Raw genomic sequence first — 18,434 nt, forward strand, 5'->3', positions numbered from 1 at the left:
CTCCGCCACACCTCCTACCACCCACTGCCATGCCTCCACTCTGCAACGCAATCACAGCTCCTCGTCTTTATCCTCTGAAGCAGGACTCTCCTGTTTGGCCTCAGCGATCTCTTGAAGCAACCGCGTCAATCCAGGGCCGGGAGGCTCATATCGACGTTTGCCCATCACAGGTTGTTTTGGTTTGAGCTGTGGAGAATCATATTTCTGGCCCGCAGCCGCTTCCTTCGAGAGATGCCCGAAAACCTTGCGATCACCAATTAATGGCGACGAAGGACGGACGACAGGTACACGAGGAGGATTACTCGGACGAGCAGCTGGTTCATCAGCCCACTTGGAAGAGATAGCCTTGTTGCTCGTGACAACTGAAGAAGGTTGAGCAGCTGATTCGTCAACCCACTTGGGAGAGACAGCCTTGTTGCTCGTGACAACTGAAGAAGGACGAGCAGCTGGCTCATCAGCCCACTTGGAAAAGACAGTCTTGTTGCTCGTGACAACTGAAGAAGGTCGAGCAGCTGGCTTCGCTGTGGGAGGCGGGTTGCTGGTTTCTTTGCTGATAGTGGAAGAGACTTGCGATATGTTGGAGTTGTTTGTCGCCAGTGGCTCGCGAGGGGCGAACGGATTGTCAGGACGGCTGGCAAGAGGCGCAATAGCAGTAACAGAGGACGGGACAGTCAAGGTCGGCAAGGACCGCTGAGTGACTGGAACAGCATTGGGCAACGGCTTCGAAGGTAGAAGATCACCGACAAGGTTGGCAGTGGTATTGCTGAATTGTTCTATAATGGCCTTCTTGAGAGCGAACAACTCCGACTCGTGAACGTAGCGATGACCATGGACGATGACAACTTTAGCAGCTTGGGCTGGAAGCACCTGGCTGCTGACCTTGTCAGGGATAGGTGAGTCCAAGAGACTCCCACTGTCAGATAGTGGACTGGCCTGCAGGGCACTACCTGCGCTATGCACTGTTGCCATGGGAAGAGTGCCGGACAAAGTAGCATTTTCGATACCAAGGCCAATCAGATCATCGGTGACTGCTTGAATTGCAGTTGAAGACTTTTCATTTGTGGCTGAGGCCGAAAAGCCAGAAAGGGCCGCGGAGCTCGGAGTACCATCTGTATGAGTCGAGACATTGCCTGGAGCCAGAGAATGGGCCCTAGAGAAGGAGAGTTCACTGACCGGAACTCGACGAATAGAGGGGTCATGAAGATATCCATCGGAAATCTGTTCGGGGTGAACAGGAGGCATGGTCGAAGGTGCTGCCAAGGTCCCTTGAACTGCATTTGTGGCAGAAGTTGACATCCCAGGAGCTGCTGCCTGTGTCTCATGCAACCAGGTTGTCAATTTGCCTTTGATAGACGACATGAACTGTGACGGGTCTTCCACCAGGTTGAAGCTGTAAGGCTTGGCTGGTAGAGTAAGAGCACGTCGCTTGAGATCAGCTGCATTGACAGCGACGGCAGGGGCTGCGGGCATGGCAGACACCTTGATCGCACCCATTTTGATAGCTGGTTCATCGAGCTGCATAGCCCGCGCCTTAGATGCCGTGCCTTCGAGAGCTGGCGGAGGCAAGGGTCCTACGTGCGCCCCTTTACCGAGTTCCCAAAACCCTGAGTCCTTGGGCACAGCAGGAACTGGACGCGCACTTAGGATTGATTGAGTCAAAGACCTTGTCCAGGTTAACCATGAAGTAAGGGAGCATTAGATATAGTACTCACGCTGCCGCAGGGCGAGCATGAAGAGAAGCAACTCTCTTCCCAGCTCGTCGATTGCCACCATACTCGTTGTATGTATCTGCGAGGCTAAGCTTATGGCCTAGACGTGCCTCCTCTTCTTTCTTCTGTTCCTCCAAGGCATGACGATGTTTATTGCCATTGCTGATTTGTTTTTGGTTAAAAAGAACGTCAACGGCTTCGTCGCTCTGTCCGAACGCTAGAAAAACATCAGACCATGGACATTGAACATCAGCAAGCTTCCTCACTCTGCCACTTGGCCGTTGGCGCTTTATGAGCGCTAGCAATTCGAGCTGCTTCAGTACCTTCGATGTTGCATTCTGGCGTGATAGAGAGCGTAGTAAATAGACGGGGACGGTTGGGGTAGTCGCTCGTCTTGATCGCGTCTGCGTTTTTCTCGCACAGATCCATCTGGAAAAGGAGTTCAGTTAGAATGCTTTGGCAGTGTGCTTCAAGATTAACCTACCCGCTGAATCATTTTCAAATGATGGTCCTTCTGGGTGTTTGGGGACATCGGTGGTAAAGCTTCCTCCTCGGATTCATCATGCTCGCTCTTTACGTAGCGACGTGATACTCGCGGCATGTTGAGCCTCAAAAGGTCCTTAAAGGACTTGATCTGACTGCTTCGCAGGGAAATGAGCAAGTAGACTGTCCAAGGTCATTTGAAAAGGGTTAGCCAGCGGGATTTGAGTATACTGCTACTAAGAGACAGAACTAACCCACAAAAGTTTGATCCGTGCCCCCGTCCCCTCAAGTCAGGGATGCCGGAGGGCAAGAGTAAGGATTACTGGATGGGATGCAGGATAGAACAAAGCTCTCGAGGGTCAATCAAGGGGAGGTAGATGAAGAAGAGGATACGGGAGAGGGTGAGGTGGTAAGGAGGGAGAAGGAAGCGAGCGCAGGGGGGAATTTCAAGATCAATTTCAAGAAGCAAAGTGTGAAGAGCTTGGCAAATAGTGACAGATTGATTTCAGTGTGTTCCGGAATCCTGGACGAGGGGAAGCGAGGAGAAAACAACGAAACCGCGTGGTATGGTGGTGGAAAATTGTTGTCAACGGGCGCGGGCGCAGATGTGTGCGCGGCGGAAGCAGCGCCAGCGATAGAGATAGCCAAGGACTCAACCACGACAAACAACTCTGCACTGAAGACGGCTTCACAACAGACGGCCGAGGAGATAGCAGCAAACATTTATTGTGAACAGTGGCGAGAGAGCAAGCCAGAGCGAGCGACCAAGGCTCTGGTATAGTTGTGAGTGGCGAGGCATGGGTACTTCAGAACGACAAGGCATCTTGCAGTCGCATGCTTTCACCCGGTATGAAAACAATCTCTTCGTTTCTGTCTGGACAATCAATTGACAAGGGTTGTCGATGTTGCAGGACGATAGGTTGACCTGATCTCAAGTACATCTCCAAGCTCAAGCCCCCAAGCCTGCACGGGGCGAGAGGTTGCCCCTGCCTCCAAAGACAGAGTCCTGAGGTTATCATGCTGAAGAAAAGTCCCAACACACAACGACACCGTCAAACATCAGTTATCCTGATCAAACCACGTTCGCCCTTCTCTTGCTATGTGTAGCACGCACACAAGGAGTACCAAGTCCATGACCTGTTCACCCACCGTATCATTGAGAGCACTTCCACCACTCGCGGGCTGCTCTCTACCAGAACTGACTGCTCCTCAAAGAACCCACCATACCTCAGTTGAACCCAAACAAGTCTCATATCAGCGCACAATCTGATCGTTGGACAATGCAGTGAAGATGGCGGAATTCCACACAGCAGACAAAAATGCATCGTGTCGAGAAAACAGTCGGAGGAAAGGGAAATGGCAAGCGTTGCGCCGGGCGTCCAGCGAGTCACCAGGGGTTCTGGACCCTTTGTGATGCTTTGATGAGTGGTGGAGTCAATAGCTTCGATGAATCCGAACCCCCGGCCATTTTTAGCAACTGGTCAGCCTCAAGATTGATGGGGAGGGCGGAATTTGGTTAGCATCCGGACCAGTGGATCACCAAACGAGATACGACTCCGTCGGAGAACGAGATATCAAGAATACGGAGATCATACGAGCAGTCAGCCCGATATTGTTATCTGGACGGACTGTCATGTGTTCTGAGCGCTGATCAGGAACATCCTGTGCACCTCATACCGATGTGTTCCCGCAAAGTGGCTATATGTTCTGCCGGGTCTCAGGAACAACTGTTCAGATACTTTCCAGCCAAGATACCCCGGACAATGCTTGCCGGTGGGAGAAACATCTGGGGACTCTATGATTGGAGCGACAAGTAGCCAGGACCAGAGTCTGTATTACTTCCTGCGCATCCCATTTGTCATCGGCTCCATGTCCCCTTGATGTCCAAACACTTCTGGGCGCAGTGTGTGCTCTGTAGGCACTCACCGCTTTTGCAATCACACGCAAAATGAGCAAAGATGCATGCGAGGCATGGTACTTTGCCATGGGTGGGAAGGATTAGTCGGTGTTGAGAACTCCACCGGATCCCCAAATTGGTCTAGAGGGTCACAATGCGGAGACCGAAGCTGCAACTTGGCTGGGCTCAACGCTTAAAGGGCCCTGGTTGCCGTAGCCCAAATCCCCCCATCTCCCCCAATCCCGCCGCCTAGTGGCCGTGGAATGGCCATTGACAGCCCCCGGAGCCACTGGACCGCCATTAGCGAACCCTCTCCATTGAACACCGAATGATGAATGAGATAACTTAACGAGCTGTGCTTCATAAGGCCAACATCATCTCCCCCCGGACGTAGCTATATTCCTTTCCCTGCTGTCTGTTATTTTGGCTTCCCTTCGTACACCGACGAACCCGCCTCCTCTTACACATCACCAACACCCGACAGTGACCGCTATTTCACTCCCGCTTCACCGATATTTTGTGTAGTCCCCCGCCCTTCAAGAATCATTCCACACCTTCACTTCAGCATATGAACCCTCCTCAGGACTACATCGATCACAACATCTTCCACACGATTCATTAACATCCTCAACCACCCAGCATCTCCCTATACCTGTCAAAGCTATAATCTACAATCCTATCAATCACCATGGCCGCCCCCCGAGCATCCTCATTCAAAGCCCTGCGCAACCTCCAGCGTACATCCGCTACGACCCCTGCCAAACGGAGTCTTCACATTACTGGTGTCCATGCTTCTCCAAGACCCATTGATCCCAACCATAAGAGCACCTATGTGCCATGGTCTCTGCAGGACCTTCGTCAGGAGTGCCAAAAACGAACCCTTTCAGCTTCTGGCACCAAGCACGAGCTCATTGATCGACTGGCTGGTCACGACAGTTTGCAGGCGAGAGCATTCTCCATTGCTATGAAACGGATTGCCATCGAACAGACGAAGAAACCAGTCTCAGGGTATGTTCCCTCGCATTCTTAATCCAAATGATAGAATTGTAACTGACCGCATCATCAGTCCCTCGGAAACTGGCCCCCAACGACACTTCAATACCTCCCGCTCACTCAAGGCCGTGGGTGACACATCCACCATCGACTTTGCTTACCTCCCCAAGCTACACGAAGAATCTTGGCGACCCAGCCCTCCGTCAATCCGTGTTCCTATCCTACCTTACATCCAATCCGAGCAGGCCGAAGCCATCTTGGAGAGGCACCCGGAACTTGACGCTGCTGCTGGAGGGTATCAAGATACTCAAGGTTATGAGACGATTATGAAGCCACAAATCTTCAGCGTGGGGGATGTCGCTGGCGGACCGGCAAGTGCCATGAGTGATGTGCACGATGGCCATCATCCCACTGAATTGTCGGTGGAGATGCTCACAGCTCTCACGGAGACGGTGGGCAAGAGTGCTCGCCAATTTGTGGACATGGTCAAAGATAAGGACCAGGCGACGATCCGCAAGATCTGGACTGGGTTCCTTGACGATCTCTTCGGTCAACAGGGCAAGACAGCCAAGCCATAACCAGGGTCGGGTGTTGAAGCAATGGACAATCCCGTTGCAACTGTCATGATAGCGTTGTAGCACGAGCGCCGTGTGCCCCTTTCCCTCCTTTTGTGACTTATACCATATTATCTGTTGTCGGTCGGGGGTGACGATGTATAGTTTCTTTTAATCAAAGCGCTCAGCGCGTCTTTCCTTATATTGGAGATGTGTGTCGTCTGCCATTTGTTGTCTTTGGCGGTGGCAGTGCAAGCAGCCGGGTGTTTCTGACGCGACTCCACATAACCCAGATGACTAGAGATGATACCCGCTCTTCGACTCCACAAAGCCCTCTTCCAGCTCATGCTGCCGGCCATTCCATTCTGTTGTCCCCCTTTCGCAGGCACTCGAGCCTCGCTTTGCACCTTTCTTGGGCCCGTGTGTCCAATTGAACCCGCGAACTGCTATACCAGTAGACCCTGAAATGTCTGACCTACCGAGTACTCTTGTAGCGAGGCATCAGATCTTTAGGTAGAAGGATCTCGCTCTACCCCTGTCTGGGTGGCCTTGCTTCGGGAGCGGCCCAACACCAGACATCTGGCAATAATGAGGGACCAGCCCGTGGATTGTGCTTCTCGACCCAACCTACAAAGGGGTTGGGCCCAAGCCCGAGCCTTGACTGACGCCAAAAGTCCCCCTGCCACGGCGCCATCTGGGTTCGAAGCGCATTCTTAGGGACCAATGGAGTGAGCACGAAAAGGATCGTCAGGTACGCGAACTGGTCCCTCTGCTCCATACGGGGGTTTTTGCCCCCTAGATGACGACCCGCTCCCGCATGCACTGATGCACTGATGCACTTGGCATGGCGACGCAGTGGCTTCAAGAGTTATGTGGTGGGCACCATTGAGTTCAACCTCTTGGAAGAACTTCAAAGAGACATGCCTTTTTCAGATTCTCATTCTCTCTTTCTTGCCAGTATCCTTTACTCCCCCAGTATTATAGCTGTGCATCTGTCCCCGAGCTGGATTGTGGGATCTCTTGACTGAGAATTCCTCGAGCTCTGTCTGTGGCCATCACTGTATTGTCTATCTCACTTCTTCCATTCCTCGATTGAACTTGGGCAGGATACCAGATCGAGGCTACAACCTTTTACAATCGCTTGATTTGGACAGGCTCCTCTTCGGCTCGATACGACATACGTCCGACATACACCAATGGAGTGATTTTGCTTTTCGCACGACACAGATAAACCATGCATCGTCGTTGGTTATCCGTGCCCTTGCTGTCTAGCTGTGTCTCTGCATTCTATCCCTACCATACTGGCGATGGCCGCCATGAGAACAACAAGAGGTTCATTCCTTTGGGCATTGAGCCAGTGCACGAAGGGGACTCAGGTCCGGTGACCATTGACATCAAGAAGGCTATGGTGAGTACAAGACTCGGTAGCGCGCGATCTGGAAGCTGTCTAATCCAGATGATAGCTGAAACGGAACAATCTGTTCCCCGTCCTCAACTCGTCTGCCCCCGACGTCCCTAATGCTATGGCCATTAACCAAGACGGCTCCGACTACACCTACTTCTCCACCATGAAATTTGGGTCCAAGGGTCAAGAGATGTACATGTTGATTGATAGCGGTTCAGCTAATACCTGGGTTATGGGCACAAATTGCAAGTCGAATGCATGTCAAATACATAACACATACGGCAGTGAAGATTCGACCACCCTCGAGACAACCACTCAAACATGGAGCATGACCTACGGCACTGGAGAAGTTGAAGGGGTGGTGGTCAAAGACACGGTGCAGTTGGCCAACTACTCGATAGAGCTGGGCTTTGGCCTCGCATCTTCAGCGTCGGATGATTTCAATAACTATCCCATGGACGGTATTCTGGGACTTGGACGACCCGCCTCAGACGCATTGGGTTCACCAACAGTCATGCAGGTATTGGATGATAAAGGCCATTTGTCGTCGAATATCCTGGGCATCCACCTACAACGAAGCTCTGACGGGACCAATGATGGACAAATTACCTTTGGAGGGATCGACTCGTCCAGATTCAATGGCAAACTGTCATATTCCAAAACAATTAACAGCAACAGCTGGCAGATCAACGCGGACGATGCAGGCGTGGACGGCAAGTCGGTGCGCTTCAAATCCAAAACCGCCATGATTGATACCGGGACATCGTACATCCTGCTGCCTCCCGACGACGCCGAAGCATTGCATGAACTTATCCCTGGCAGTGATGCAAGCGGTGAAACCTTCACGATACCTTGTTCCTCTTCAGCCAATGTCTATTTCACCATCTCCGGCGTGAAATACTCGGTATCCCCCAAAGACTATGTCGGCAAGCCAACCGGCAGCAGTGGGAGCTGTCAGAGTAACATAATCGGGCACCAGGCGTTCGGGCCGGACGATTGGATCCTGGGGGATGTGTTTCTCAAGAACGTCTACACAGTCTTGGACTTTGACAATGCGAGGGTCGGGTTCGGCACGAAATCAGGAGCGGGTTCTGCCGGTGACAACACTGCCACCACCTCTGGCTCGACATTGTCGGCAACAAGCGGCGCTCGCTCGTCAAGTGCTTCTGCATCGACCTCGGGCTCCGGCCCAGCATCGAAATCCCAGACGACAATTTCAACCTCGATAACGTCAAAACCGAGCACGCTGGCTTCTACAGTCGGTGCTGGAGCTCCGTCCGCGTCGTCCACAGGAGCAAGCGACAGCAGCCCCTTTGGAGAATCCAGCGGCTCAGGTTCTTCTTCCTCTTCTTCATCATCAACCTACACCGCGGCGGACTCAAGAGCCAACCTTCTATTGCCGCTGATAGCATTCGCATTCATTGCAGGATTAATTCTATGATGGGGGATCCTCCTCTGAACAACAGACATCTTTTTATTGTGTGGGTTTTTAATGCTGGCCCATGTCGTGCTCCAGGTTTGATGTTTGATATGTGAAAGAGAATGGGAGAAAGATCTCAGCGAGAGAGAAAGAGGGAGAGAACACGAGAGAGAGAGGAAGCAATAACCAGGAACACGAACGAATACACGGCGACTTTTTGCAGCGCATCTATCATCAGCATTCATGGGAAAACCCCAGGGAGAAGAGGTCCGATTGTGTGTCCTACTTACTACCCTCACTCAGCATTGTACAGCAGTTTTAGTGTTAATTGTTTAGTTTCTAGAGCTTTTGAAGCGAAAAGACAGGCTACCAGTCCTGCAGAAGAAGGGAAAATCCAAAATGATGGTTTTTCTCTTGTCCAACGAGTTTTGCTCTCAACAAGTTTTCTCTCAAATAATCTGGTGATAGACACGCAAGGAAGGGATCAAGTCGCTAGATCTGCGAGGACACTATCACACCAAAGCGGAGTTTCCTGGGCCGACTGTTTTATCGGTGCCCTGTCTCACAGAGATGAATCTCACCTGCTCCGAGCCAGATTGAGTCGCCTCGAGCATTTTCAGGTACACGAACAGGGCACCACTCACAGCGAATTTGCCCCTTCTGATTAGCTCAAGCGGCGGACATGCCTTTGTCGACCCTCAACTCGGCGCCATTCACGCCAGTGCCGCCGGCCAAGTACAGAATCGCCCTCGCCATATCTTCCGGCGCACAGTTCCCCACGGAAATCGCCATTACCGGCATCACGGTATCCAGGCCGACCTTGTCTGGGACAGAATTACTGTTCTTCATGATTTCCGTGGTCACGCCGCCGGGAAGCAGCACGTTGCATTGAATCCCCTCCTTGGCGTACATCCAGGCTGTGTTGCGTGAGAGCCCAAGCAGGGCGTGCTTGGAGGTTGTGTAGGCGACTCCGGCGGCGCCGCCCCTGATCGAAGCCACGGACCCGACGTTGACGATGCGGCCCTTCTGTTCTTCGTTCGTCTTGGTCAGGAAGTGGTTGATGCAGGTGCGCATCGTGTTGAAGGGTCCATTGACGTTTATGTTCATGACACGATTCCACATCTCGTTAGACACATCGCCGACTCGTTCTAGACACCGGAGGCAAGTGTATTAGTTGTCCAGCAGAAACTGGACCACAGGGGCAAACTCTGTTTGAGAAGGGTGAGCCTGTCTTACCAAACTGGTCCATGACCCCGGCAACGTTGACTAGGACGTCAATAGTGGACCATTTGTCCAGTACCTGCTTAATTGCTGCATTCACAGAGTCTTCCGAAGAGACGTCACATTTGATATTGAGCTGTTGTGCGTCGGGTGAGGCTGCGGTGTCTGCAATGTCTAGTGCTGCGACTTTCGCGCCGTGCTCCAGAAATAATTGAGCTGTTGCTGCGCCAATTCCATTCGATGCCCCAGTCAGGACGATCACCTGTAAATCAAGAGTAGATCAGCATACATGCGGTATCGACACGTTCCTTGCGAAGGGAAATGGTGGTCTTGCTTTCATCTTTGGGCAATGGAGCGTTTGGCGTACCTTGTCCTTGAAATTCCCCATTGTGAGAGGATTGGCAGTGAAGGGTATCGGTGAAGAAGTGCGTCCCAAGACGTTGTTTATGATGAGCACAGCACCTCTGCGTGCACTTTGCAGAACGATCAAGTTGAATGTTCAATGGTATGTGAAACCTTGCCAGATCATTCTATCGTCTGCTTTACGTCTTCGCATTGACGATTAAGGTAGAGTTGATAAGCAATAGCTAAGCCAGTGAAGCTCAGCATAGAGAAGTGGCTCGCCAATTCCGAATGGCCTGAGGTCCGATCAACATTTCAGGCCCTTTGGGTTCGGAATCGGAAGTGGTTTGGGGGCCTTGATTGATGCGGGGTCATTATGCACAAGTTATGACTCGTGAAGGCGAGCCGCATATGTCCCAATTCTCAGGAAGCTCGCAGTGAGAGCTAGGAAATCTGCTGGGGAAGCAGGACCATCATGGGTGAAGACTGCGCCCAAAGACCATGGAGGACCGACGTCAAAGCTGCGAGGCGGGTTGAAGTGTAAGACTGAGCCGCTGGTATGTATCTTTTGGGAGACAACAACACGCTGCCAGGCCTGCTGCTAGACATGGCCCCGAAAGCACCGTGGACTGAAAACTGGGGATGCTAATAGCATGTAGAGAGTCGGTCTTGTCAATTGATCATGGCGACAACACGGAGCATATACACGTTCCGGAAGTGTCATGGCCTTGTCTTAGTGCTCGTCCGTAGCGGCTGAGCAGACGGACATCGTTGCGCAGTCAAGGCACGTGTTGGCTGAGCCTCGACTTGTATCGTGCATGCCTCGTAAACATCCCAAGGATGACAGCTTCACCCTTCCAACAGAACTCTCGTCGATAAGTCGTTGGATTGGCCGGCAGACGAGATGAAATTGGTGCGAGATGACCGCAGATGACGAAGATTCTAATGGATCTGTTCACAACCTCGCCAATGGCAAGATCGACGACTACAGGCATCTCCTTGGATCTACAGAGGACACGCCGGCCTGGAGTGCAGAGTCTCCTACCGACTCAGTCAACAATGACACTCGACCCCCCTCGCTGAGGCAGTCCTCCCTCTCCCACCCTCGACCCGATGGCACTCCCCGAACGACGAACCGAGTGCGGTTCGACATCGACGAGTCATCGAATACCCAAGCTCGAGAAGATTGGGTTGAAGAGGAGGATTACCTCACTTCTCCCAGCCAGCATGCTCCTCTATTGACAGACATCACTCCCCCAACCGAGTCTCCCTTTCTCTCCGAATCCTTTCAGCCAGAAGACCACTTGCCTGATGCTAGACCCAAGAGTGGAATGCGCAGTGCGTTTATGAACATGGCCAATTCGATCATTGGGGCGGGGATTATAGGCCAGCCGTATGCATTTCGGCAAGCTGGCATGACCATGGGAATAATACTGCTGGTATCGCTGACAGTCACGGTGGACTGGACGATTCGCTTGATCGTCATCAACAGCAAACTGTCGGGAGCAGATTCCTTTCAGGCGACCATGCAGCATTGCTTTGGGTCCAGTGGGTTGGTCGCCATTTCGGTTGCACAGTGGGCGTTCGCATTTGGCGGCATGATTGCTTTTTGTATAATTGTTGGAGACACCATCCCGCACGTTATCGAAGCATTGATCCCCGGACTGAGGGATATCCCATTTCTATGGCTTCTGACCGACCGAAGAGCTGTCATAGTCCTTTTCATTCTGACTATCAGCTGGCCGTTGAGTCTTTACAGGGATATTGCAAAGGTGTCTCTCTCCCAATGCGCACGCGGGGAATAAAGCTAACGGCCGCAGCTCGCAAAAGCATCTACACTGGCGTTGATCAGCATGATGATCATCATTGTGACGGTTGTCACGCAGGGAGCCATTGTCGATTCGGAACTGCGGGGGAGTCTGAAAGGGCTGCTCTTCGTCAATGATGGATTCTTTCAGGCCGTTGGAGTGATTTCGTTTGGTACGGTCCCTGTATATGTGGTTACCCGCAGCTAATCTGTCTAGCTTTTGTCTGCCATCATAATTCCCTACTGATCTACGGCTCTCTCAAAACACCTACCCTAGACCGATTTTCCACTGTGACCCATTACAGCACCTTCATCTCCCTGATTGCCTGCCTCGTCATGGCTCTAGCGGGGTTTCTCACGTTTGGCGACAAGACCAAGGGCAACGTCTTGAACAATTTCCCGTCGCAGGGGCATGTGGTGGTTCAGATCGCCCGATTGTGTTTTGGGCTCAACATGCTCACCACCCTTCCCCTCGAGTGTTTTGTTTGCAGAGAAGTCATGAACAACTATTGGTTTCCCGAGGAGCCCTACCAACCCAACCGACATTTAATCTTTAGCAGCGCCCTTGTGGTCAGTGCCATGGCCATCAGCTTGATCACGTGTGACCTGGGGGCCGTTTTCGAGCTGATCGGGGCGACGAGTGCGTGTGCGCTGGCTTACATTCTACCGCCGTTGTGTTATATCAAGCTCAGCACTAGAAGCTGGAAGACGATACCAGCCGTGGCCTGCATTGTGTTTGGATTTGCGGTCATGGGTGTGAGTTTGGTGCTGGCCATGAAGAAGATGATCAAAAGTGGGTGTTCATTTGGTACCGTCAAGGTTCACATTGCTGACTAGATTTCCACAGACGAGGAGGAGCCCCATCAGTGTTAGATTAATAGAGATGATGAAGGCAGACTTCGTTGCAACGGCATCACCCACCCTGTTCCCTATATAGACCGGAGCGAGCAACAGGCAGGTACGTTTTCCTCCTTTAGCAACAGCGGACAGGGGTATCGATTTCAAGTCATTGGCTTATTTGTCTTGGATAGCATCATACTCCCGAAATGTGATCCAGCCTAAACAAGAATCTGAAATACTATTTCAATTGAGGCAGTTGGTCTCGACGCTTATAGAGAAGCAATTTTCAGTACAAATGCCCAAAAGTGAGCTGATGTCCATGAAGCAATGTATTGGATCATGTACATTCACAGGAAACCGTGGTTACAACCCGCCGGATACACCAAAAGCCTGGACGGGTCTTTTTTTTTGGATCGTCGGTTTACCGTCGACGACGAGGGTGTCGGCACCGACGGTATCAAACCCCTGTGAACCAACTCCTGAGAATCCTTTATCGCGTGGACTGCTTGATAACTTTCATGAAATTGGATTATGAACGCCTTCGCGACGATCAGTGTGCATGTTGGTCCGCTAAAGGGGAAGATGTGCTCTCGTGGTCGGTGAGCACAAAAGCCGACAACAGATGAGTCTTTACTCCATGTCCGTAAATAGAAGCCCGAGCCTCACGAGCCTCAGGGGCCGCTTATTGACAAGGCTTCCACTAAAATGGTCTCCGAGTCAATCATAGACAAGCTCCTCCGCTCTCCCCGAGACTGCAGAGAGAAATTAAAAGAAAAGGGAGAATGGGGAATGGAGAATAAAAGGATCTTCGTTGCTTAATTATTATGGGGCTGAAGTCGCGCGATAGAGTGCCACGAGAGCGAAACCTTGAGCAACACGACTCAGACGCGGGCCAAAGGTCGTGTATCCGACGGACGCGAAGCGCGCTCTTCCGAAATGACTTGCATACAATTTGCGCTACACGTAGGCACACGTGTGTGCAGATTAGCGATCGGGTGAGTCGCATAGTGAACGATACTTTGCGCTTCGTCACTGATGCTAGCAGAAATCGCTTATCCGGGTAAGCTGGACAAGCGACGATTCTCCTTTATGATAGGGGTTCCTTGTAGGTGTACGTCGCACGAAGAAAAGTGCTTCATCTCTGGTGCTGGGGTTTTGATGGTATGCGACAAGCTCTGAGACCCTTCCCATGTGGTTCATCACGAGACGGAGCTTGAACGGGGAACTGAAGTGTTTGAGAGCCTGGTCAATATGACGACGAAGGGACGTAGACAGCCACTTGCTGGTGCTTGGTGCCACAGTGCCACCTTCAGCCTTGCTCAGGAGTCGGATATCCGATGGCGCTAGCCTCTAAAGTAGTAAAGTGTGTGCATAGCCTTGAAAGGATAAACCAATCACGGTTTGCATATTTCCCCCCTGGTCCCCTGGATCGGCCCCACCCGCCTCCTGTATTTCTTCTCCTACTCGTGCGACACTCTATTCGACTTCTTACTCAACCAACCACGCTTTCTTGGCCGGTCATCGTCTTTGGTTTCATGCTGGATCTGCGCTCGGTTTTGCTCATCCTGGACCATATTCTGAGTTGGCCTGCGCGAACCGCAACCCTCCGGTGACCCTACAATTTCCTGAGAAGACGGCTAATGCTAACGCTTCAGGATGGCCACTCCGCTCGTGAAAGAGCATTTACATGGCCTTCCCTTCCCTTCTGTGCATGTTCTGTCCTCTTTGCTTCTTCTATTCCCATCAACTCTCCGTCACTCCTTTGAGCATTTGCTTCAGACGTCCTAGAGACGTCAGCCACTCTTTATTCACTTCAGACCTGCTACAGTCACTCATTATCCCCAAACACAAATTGATTTTTGTTTACCAAGCGGGTTGAACTCGACATAGAGGATCGCTCAATCCAAAGCAGAAAGAAGTTTTGACAACTTTCCAGAAGACGCGATAGAGAAGAAGAAACTCCTGACGAGACATACGAACTCCGCGAAACAATTACGATATACCCCAAAATGCATTTCCAGACCCTAGCACTCGTGGCTTGCTTGACGTTGGCCCAAGCTCGCCCTGACGAGTCCACCTATCGACTTCCTAAACGTCAACTCAACGATGTCCTCTCCTTGTTAGGCTTAGGCACGAGCTCGAGCTCGAGCTCGGGCACGGGCTCAGATTCAGGCTCAAGCTCAATCTCAAGCTCAGAATGGTCCGACTGGGACGACTGGTCAGAAACCACCACGTCCAGAGCAACCGTCCAAACCTCAACGACCCGTACATTGGCACCACCGAGCATAGTGACCAGTACCACTCCCAGCTTCAGCCCCAGTTCCACAACCACCACCACCACTACCACGACATCAAGTCCTAGGGATATACCCACTTTCACTCCCACCACGACAACAACAACAACAACGACGACAACGACAACGACAGTGGCGTCTCCTTCAACCACTACTACTACCTCATCCTTCAGTCCGTTTATTCCAACCTTCACCACCTCATCATCCACCACGACGTCCACCTCGACAACGACATCGCCCACCACATCGACCTCGACGACTACAACCTCAAGCGTGGTTATCGATGTGCCCACGACTTCGTCCTCTACCACTACATCCTCCAGCTCGTCGTCTACCACCACTTCGACAACTACATCCACTATCCCATTTGTTGAGGTTGCACCGCCCTTGTTGTCATCGACCACAGTATCTGTCAACACAGTTACTGGAGCCATCACCACGACAACAACGACTCCGGCGACAACGACGACGACGACTGTTGTTGATGATGCAAATAACAACAATGTGGTCGACCCGTTGCCGGTGCCGACTCCATCAACGTCCAGCACTGGCCTCACTGTGGCTGCTGCGACGGCGGATGTCGCCTCTACCGATGTCGCATCGGTTGCTGCAGTTGCCGCCACTACCGACACAGGTATCCCTTGGTCAGCGTGGGCACCATGGACGGTGGAAACCAGCACAGCTGGCCAAGAGGTTGCCGCGGTGAGCACCACTGTCGAGGAGACGACCTTTACCTTGACTATGGGGGCTGGAGAGTCAGCGTCCGTGGTCACGACCACCATGCACCTGACGAGGACTTTGACCCAAACGAGCACGATATACGCCACCCTCAACCTACCATCGCCGACTCCTGCAGACCTCAACCAGGTGGCTGCCGCGAGTGTTGACGTGGGTGCCCAAGGTACTACGACTATCACGTTACAGTCTACCGTCACCGAGACAGTCACTGTAGCCCCTGTGCAGACTCCTTGCAGTATCCAGTACATTACTGTCACGGAGGTCTCGCAAAGCACCATCACCGTTACGGCCACGCCAACGGTGGCAGCAGCGGCGATTGAAGTGTCGACTTCAACGACGAGTACCACTACGAGCACCACCAGTACGAGTACAAGTACAAGCACGAGCACGAGCACCAGAATCAGAATCAGGACCAGAACCAGCACGAGCAGTACCACGAGCACCAGCACAAGTACGAGCACGAGCACAAGCACAAGCACCAGCACGTCGACTATCGGCGGCGAGACGCGCTTTGTGCGGACGAGCTCTGGATTCACGACCATTTCCAGGTCTGCCACCACCACGTCGCTGTAGCCATGGGAGAACAATACTGGGGAGGAGTCGTGCGAGCCACACTTCTGACTACGAATGGGGGGTTGCATGAGGCTTGAGGAATGAAGACATGGGGAGAGAAAGAGAGAAAAGATGTTGTATTTTGATCGATTGCTGTACAAAACCAGAACGCATGTGTGAGGCTTTTTATGTTTTTGTTCTTCCAAGAGAAGACTCGGAGGGGAGGGAGGTGGGATGGATAGAGAAAGACGGGACAATTGATACCACGAACCTGAGCCCAGATGCCTGTTTTTTTTTTTGTTTTTTTTTTTGGTTTGCAAAGTCTTGCCATGACAAACAATCTTGATATGAATTCTCTGTATATACCCAAAAATTGAAAACTTTGAAAATGTATTCGAGTTTGAAAAATCAAGATGACGACGGGTAGTTGTGAAAATCCCACGTGGATATTCCCGTGGACCTGTATGACCTCCCAGGACATTGTGGGTACCAGAGAATGAAGCATCCCCCATTGTATTGCCTTGCCTTGGTCATGCTTGTCTCTGCGCCGCAAACCAGCCAAAGCGTCTGCTAAGCTTCCTGGTTGTTTCCCACTGGGCCAAGCTTCTACCAAAAGAACGCCACCACCAAGTCCGCCAGTCGGTTCCTTGCCCCGCATTAATGATGACGATGACGACGAGGTTCTGGCACTAAACTGTTTTTGGGGAGAGATATACGCCAGTAACCTACCCTAGATGGCTAGGTACCATCACACTCACTCGCTCCTTCCTCCCAAACACTTTTGACACACACGGGCTGAAAAACGCTGCTGCTATGACGCACACCACGAGGAAATGACGTCGTCAGATCTTCCCTCAGCAACAAGATGAGGATGGAGGGGATCGTCCAATGCCCCTCCAAGACCCAATGGCATCTGCTTCGCTAAGTCGATACCCAACACATGGTTCATGGGGACCCTTTCGATTGCAAAGGCAAAAGAGGGAAGAGGAGGGGGACGGGTGGGTGTTGTTATTTGATCAACTCCGTAAAAAACCAAGTAAGTAGGTACTAGTAGGAAGGTATTCATATATTTGTCCACCTCCCTCTCTACCTCCCCTCCTTTGGGAGTTTATCATTCAGTCACCACCACACCATACGATCGTCCTGCAATCAACGATACACAACCATCACCATAAGCCGTCCAACAAGACAAGAAATCCTGTCTCTCTTGTAAAAATCCTATCCTGTACCGCACACCTCACCTAACCTCACCTCACCTAACCTCACCTCACCTCAACCTGTGAGCTATCAAAATACAAGACAATCATACAAGAAATCTGTGCCTCTCCCAAAAAAAAACGAAGATGGAAACGGCAAAGAACCTTGTCAATCATGTTATGGGGTATAACAAGGAGGATGTAAGTGTTACAACCCTTTCCCCCACTGAAAAATCTCAATTGACAATGGCTCGGTATAGTCATCAGACAACACCACCCAGTAAGAGAAGACCCCCCTTTAAACCACATCACTGCAATATCCATCCCTTCCATGGCCGACTGACTAACTCTTTTATTTTCCATTCCAGCCATCATCTCGCCGGCCACCATCACAAGAATGACGCATCCACCAGTGATGACAGCATCACGAGCTCCTCCTCGGCGAGCGAAACTCCCTCGAAGCCCGTCTCGGCAGGAAACAGCGGCAGCGGTGATCACCACGGCAGCTCCCACAAAGTAGACCGAGTCCAGTCCCCCGAACAAGGTCCCGACCCAGCCCTCGTTGGTGAACCCAACCCCACAGACAAGCTGTCTGGCACCGCCGCCCCAGGAAGCCACAGCGCCGTGTTTGGCTTGACCCCGGACGGCAAAAAGGTCAGTGACACCTCTCACGGCAGCTCGGCCCCGAAGCCCGCACATAGCACCGAGACGGCCGTGGGTGGTGGCAAGAAAGAAGCAGGAGGTAGCGACACCGGTTCTCGAGCCACGGGGAGCGGCGAGGTGGGCGAGCAGATGCACAAGGTCGGGGCGGACCAAGGCGCAAAGGGACTGGAGAGGACCGATCCCGCGCCCGAACCCGCTGGGAGCGACGGCAAGCCAGGCGCAGGCCTGACGGGTCTGCAACAGGGGGGCGGCAAGGTTTAAAAGCCCGAGGGAAGCCTGAGGAAGTTCAAGGGGAGACCTCCCATTTTTTTTTATAGGTA

General features: G+C 52.1%; 7 protein-coding genes across 7 annotated transcripts; 5 read left to right on the plus strand and 2 right to left on the minus strand.

The window, feature by feature from the left end:
• Nucleotides 1-51: 51 nt before the first annotated feature.
• Z517_05603 (uncharacterized protein) lies at nt 52-2,310 on the minus strand (the record flags this gene model as incomplete). The annotated part of the gene is made up of 4 exons (XM_013430930.1): nt 52-1,663; nt 1,713-1,926; nt 1,976-2,138; nt 2,194-2,310. The coding sequence occupies 4 exons, from the start codon at nt 2,308-2,310 to the stop codon at nt 52-54; spliced, it is 2,106 nt and encodes a 701-aa protein (XP_013286384.1).
• A 2,467-nt stretch (nt 2,311-4,777) lies between these two features.
• Z517_05604 (uncharacterized protein) lies at nt 4,778-5,660 on the plus strand (the record flags this gene model as incomplete). Its single annotated transcript, XM_013430931.1, has 2 exons — nt 4,778-5,097; nt 5,156-5,660. 2 exons carry the CDS (start codon nt 4,778-4,780, stop codon nt 5,658-5,660), a joined length of 825 nt encoding a protein of 274 aa, XP_013286385.1.
• A 1,210-nt stretch (nt 5,661-6,870) lies between these two features.
• Z517_05605 (uncharacterized protein) lies at nt 6,871-8,482 on the plus strand (the record flags this gene model as incomplete). Its single annotated transcript, XM_013430932.1, has 2 exons — nt 6,871-7,044; nt 7,100-8,482. 2 exons carry the CDS (start codon nt 6,871-6,873, stop codon nt 8,480-8,482), a joined length of 1,557 nt encoding a protein of 518 aa, XP_013286386.1.
• Nucleotides 8,483-9,130: 648 nt separating this feature from the next.
• Z517_05606 (uncharacterized protein) lies at nt 9,131-10,070 on the minus strand (the record flags this gene model as incomplete). The annotated part of the gene is made up of 3 exons (XM_013430933.1): nt 9,131-9,609; nt 9,698-9,944; nt 10,050-10,070. The coding sequence occupies 3 exons, from the start codon at nt 10,068-10,070 to the stop codon at nt 9,131-9,133; spliced, it is 747 nt and encodes a 248-aa protein (XP_013286387.1).
• An 874-nt stretch (nt 10,071-10,944) lies between these two features.
• On the plus strand, nt 10,945-12,704 carry Z517_05607 (uncharacterized protein; the record flags this gene model as incomplete). The annotated part of the gene is made up of 4 exons (XM_013430934.1): nt 10,945-11,796; nt 11,845-12,004; nt 12,049-12,624; nt 12,679-12,704. The coding sequence occupies 4 exons, from the start codon at nt 10,945-10,947 to the stop codon at nt 12,702-12,704; spliced, it is 1,614 nt and encodes a 537-aa protein (XP_013286388.1).
• A 1,976-nt stretch (nt 12,705-14,680) lies between these two features.
• Z517_05608 (uncharacterized protein) lies at nt 14,681-16,276 on the plus strand (the record flags this gene model as incomplete). The annotated part of the gene is made up of 1 exon (XM_013430935.1): nt 14,681-16,276. One exon carries the CDS (start codon nt 14,681-14,683, stop codon nt 16,274-16,276), a length of 1,596 nt encoding a protein of 531 aa, XP_013286389.1.
• A 1,322-nt stretch (nt 16,277-17,598) lies between these two features.
• Z517_05609 (uncharacterized protein) lies at nt 17,599-18,375 on the plus strand (the record flags this gene model as incomplete). The annotated part of the gene is made up of 3 exons (XM_013430936.1): nt 17,599-17,652; nt 17,712-17,731; nt 17,820-18,375. 3 exons carry the CDS (start codon nt 17,599-17,601, stop codon nt 18,373-18,375), a joined length of 630 nt encoding a protein of 209 aa, XP_013286390.1.
• Nucleotides 18,376-18,434: the final 59 nt, after the last annotated feature.

Source organism: Fonsecaea pedrosoi (genome assembly GCF_000835455.1).
Source record: "Fonsecaea pedrosoi CBS 271.37 unplaced genomic scaffold supercont1.3, whole genome shotgun sequence".
In the NCBI taxonomy this organism is placed as follows: domain Eukaryota; kingdom Fungi; phylum Ascomycota; class Eurotiomycetes; order Chaetothyriales; family Herpotrichiellaceae; genus Fonsecaea; species Fonsecaea pedrosoi.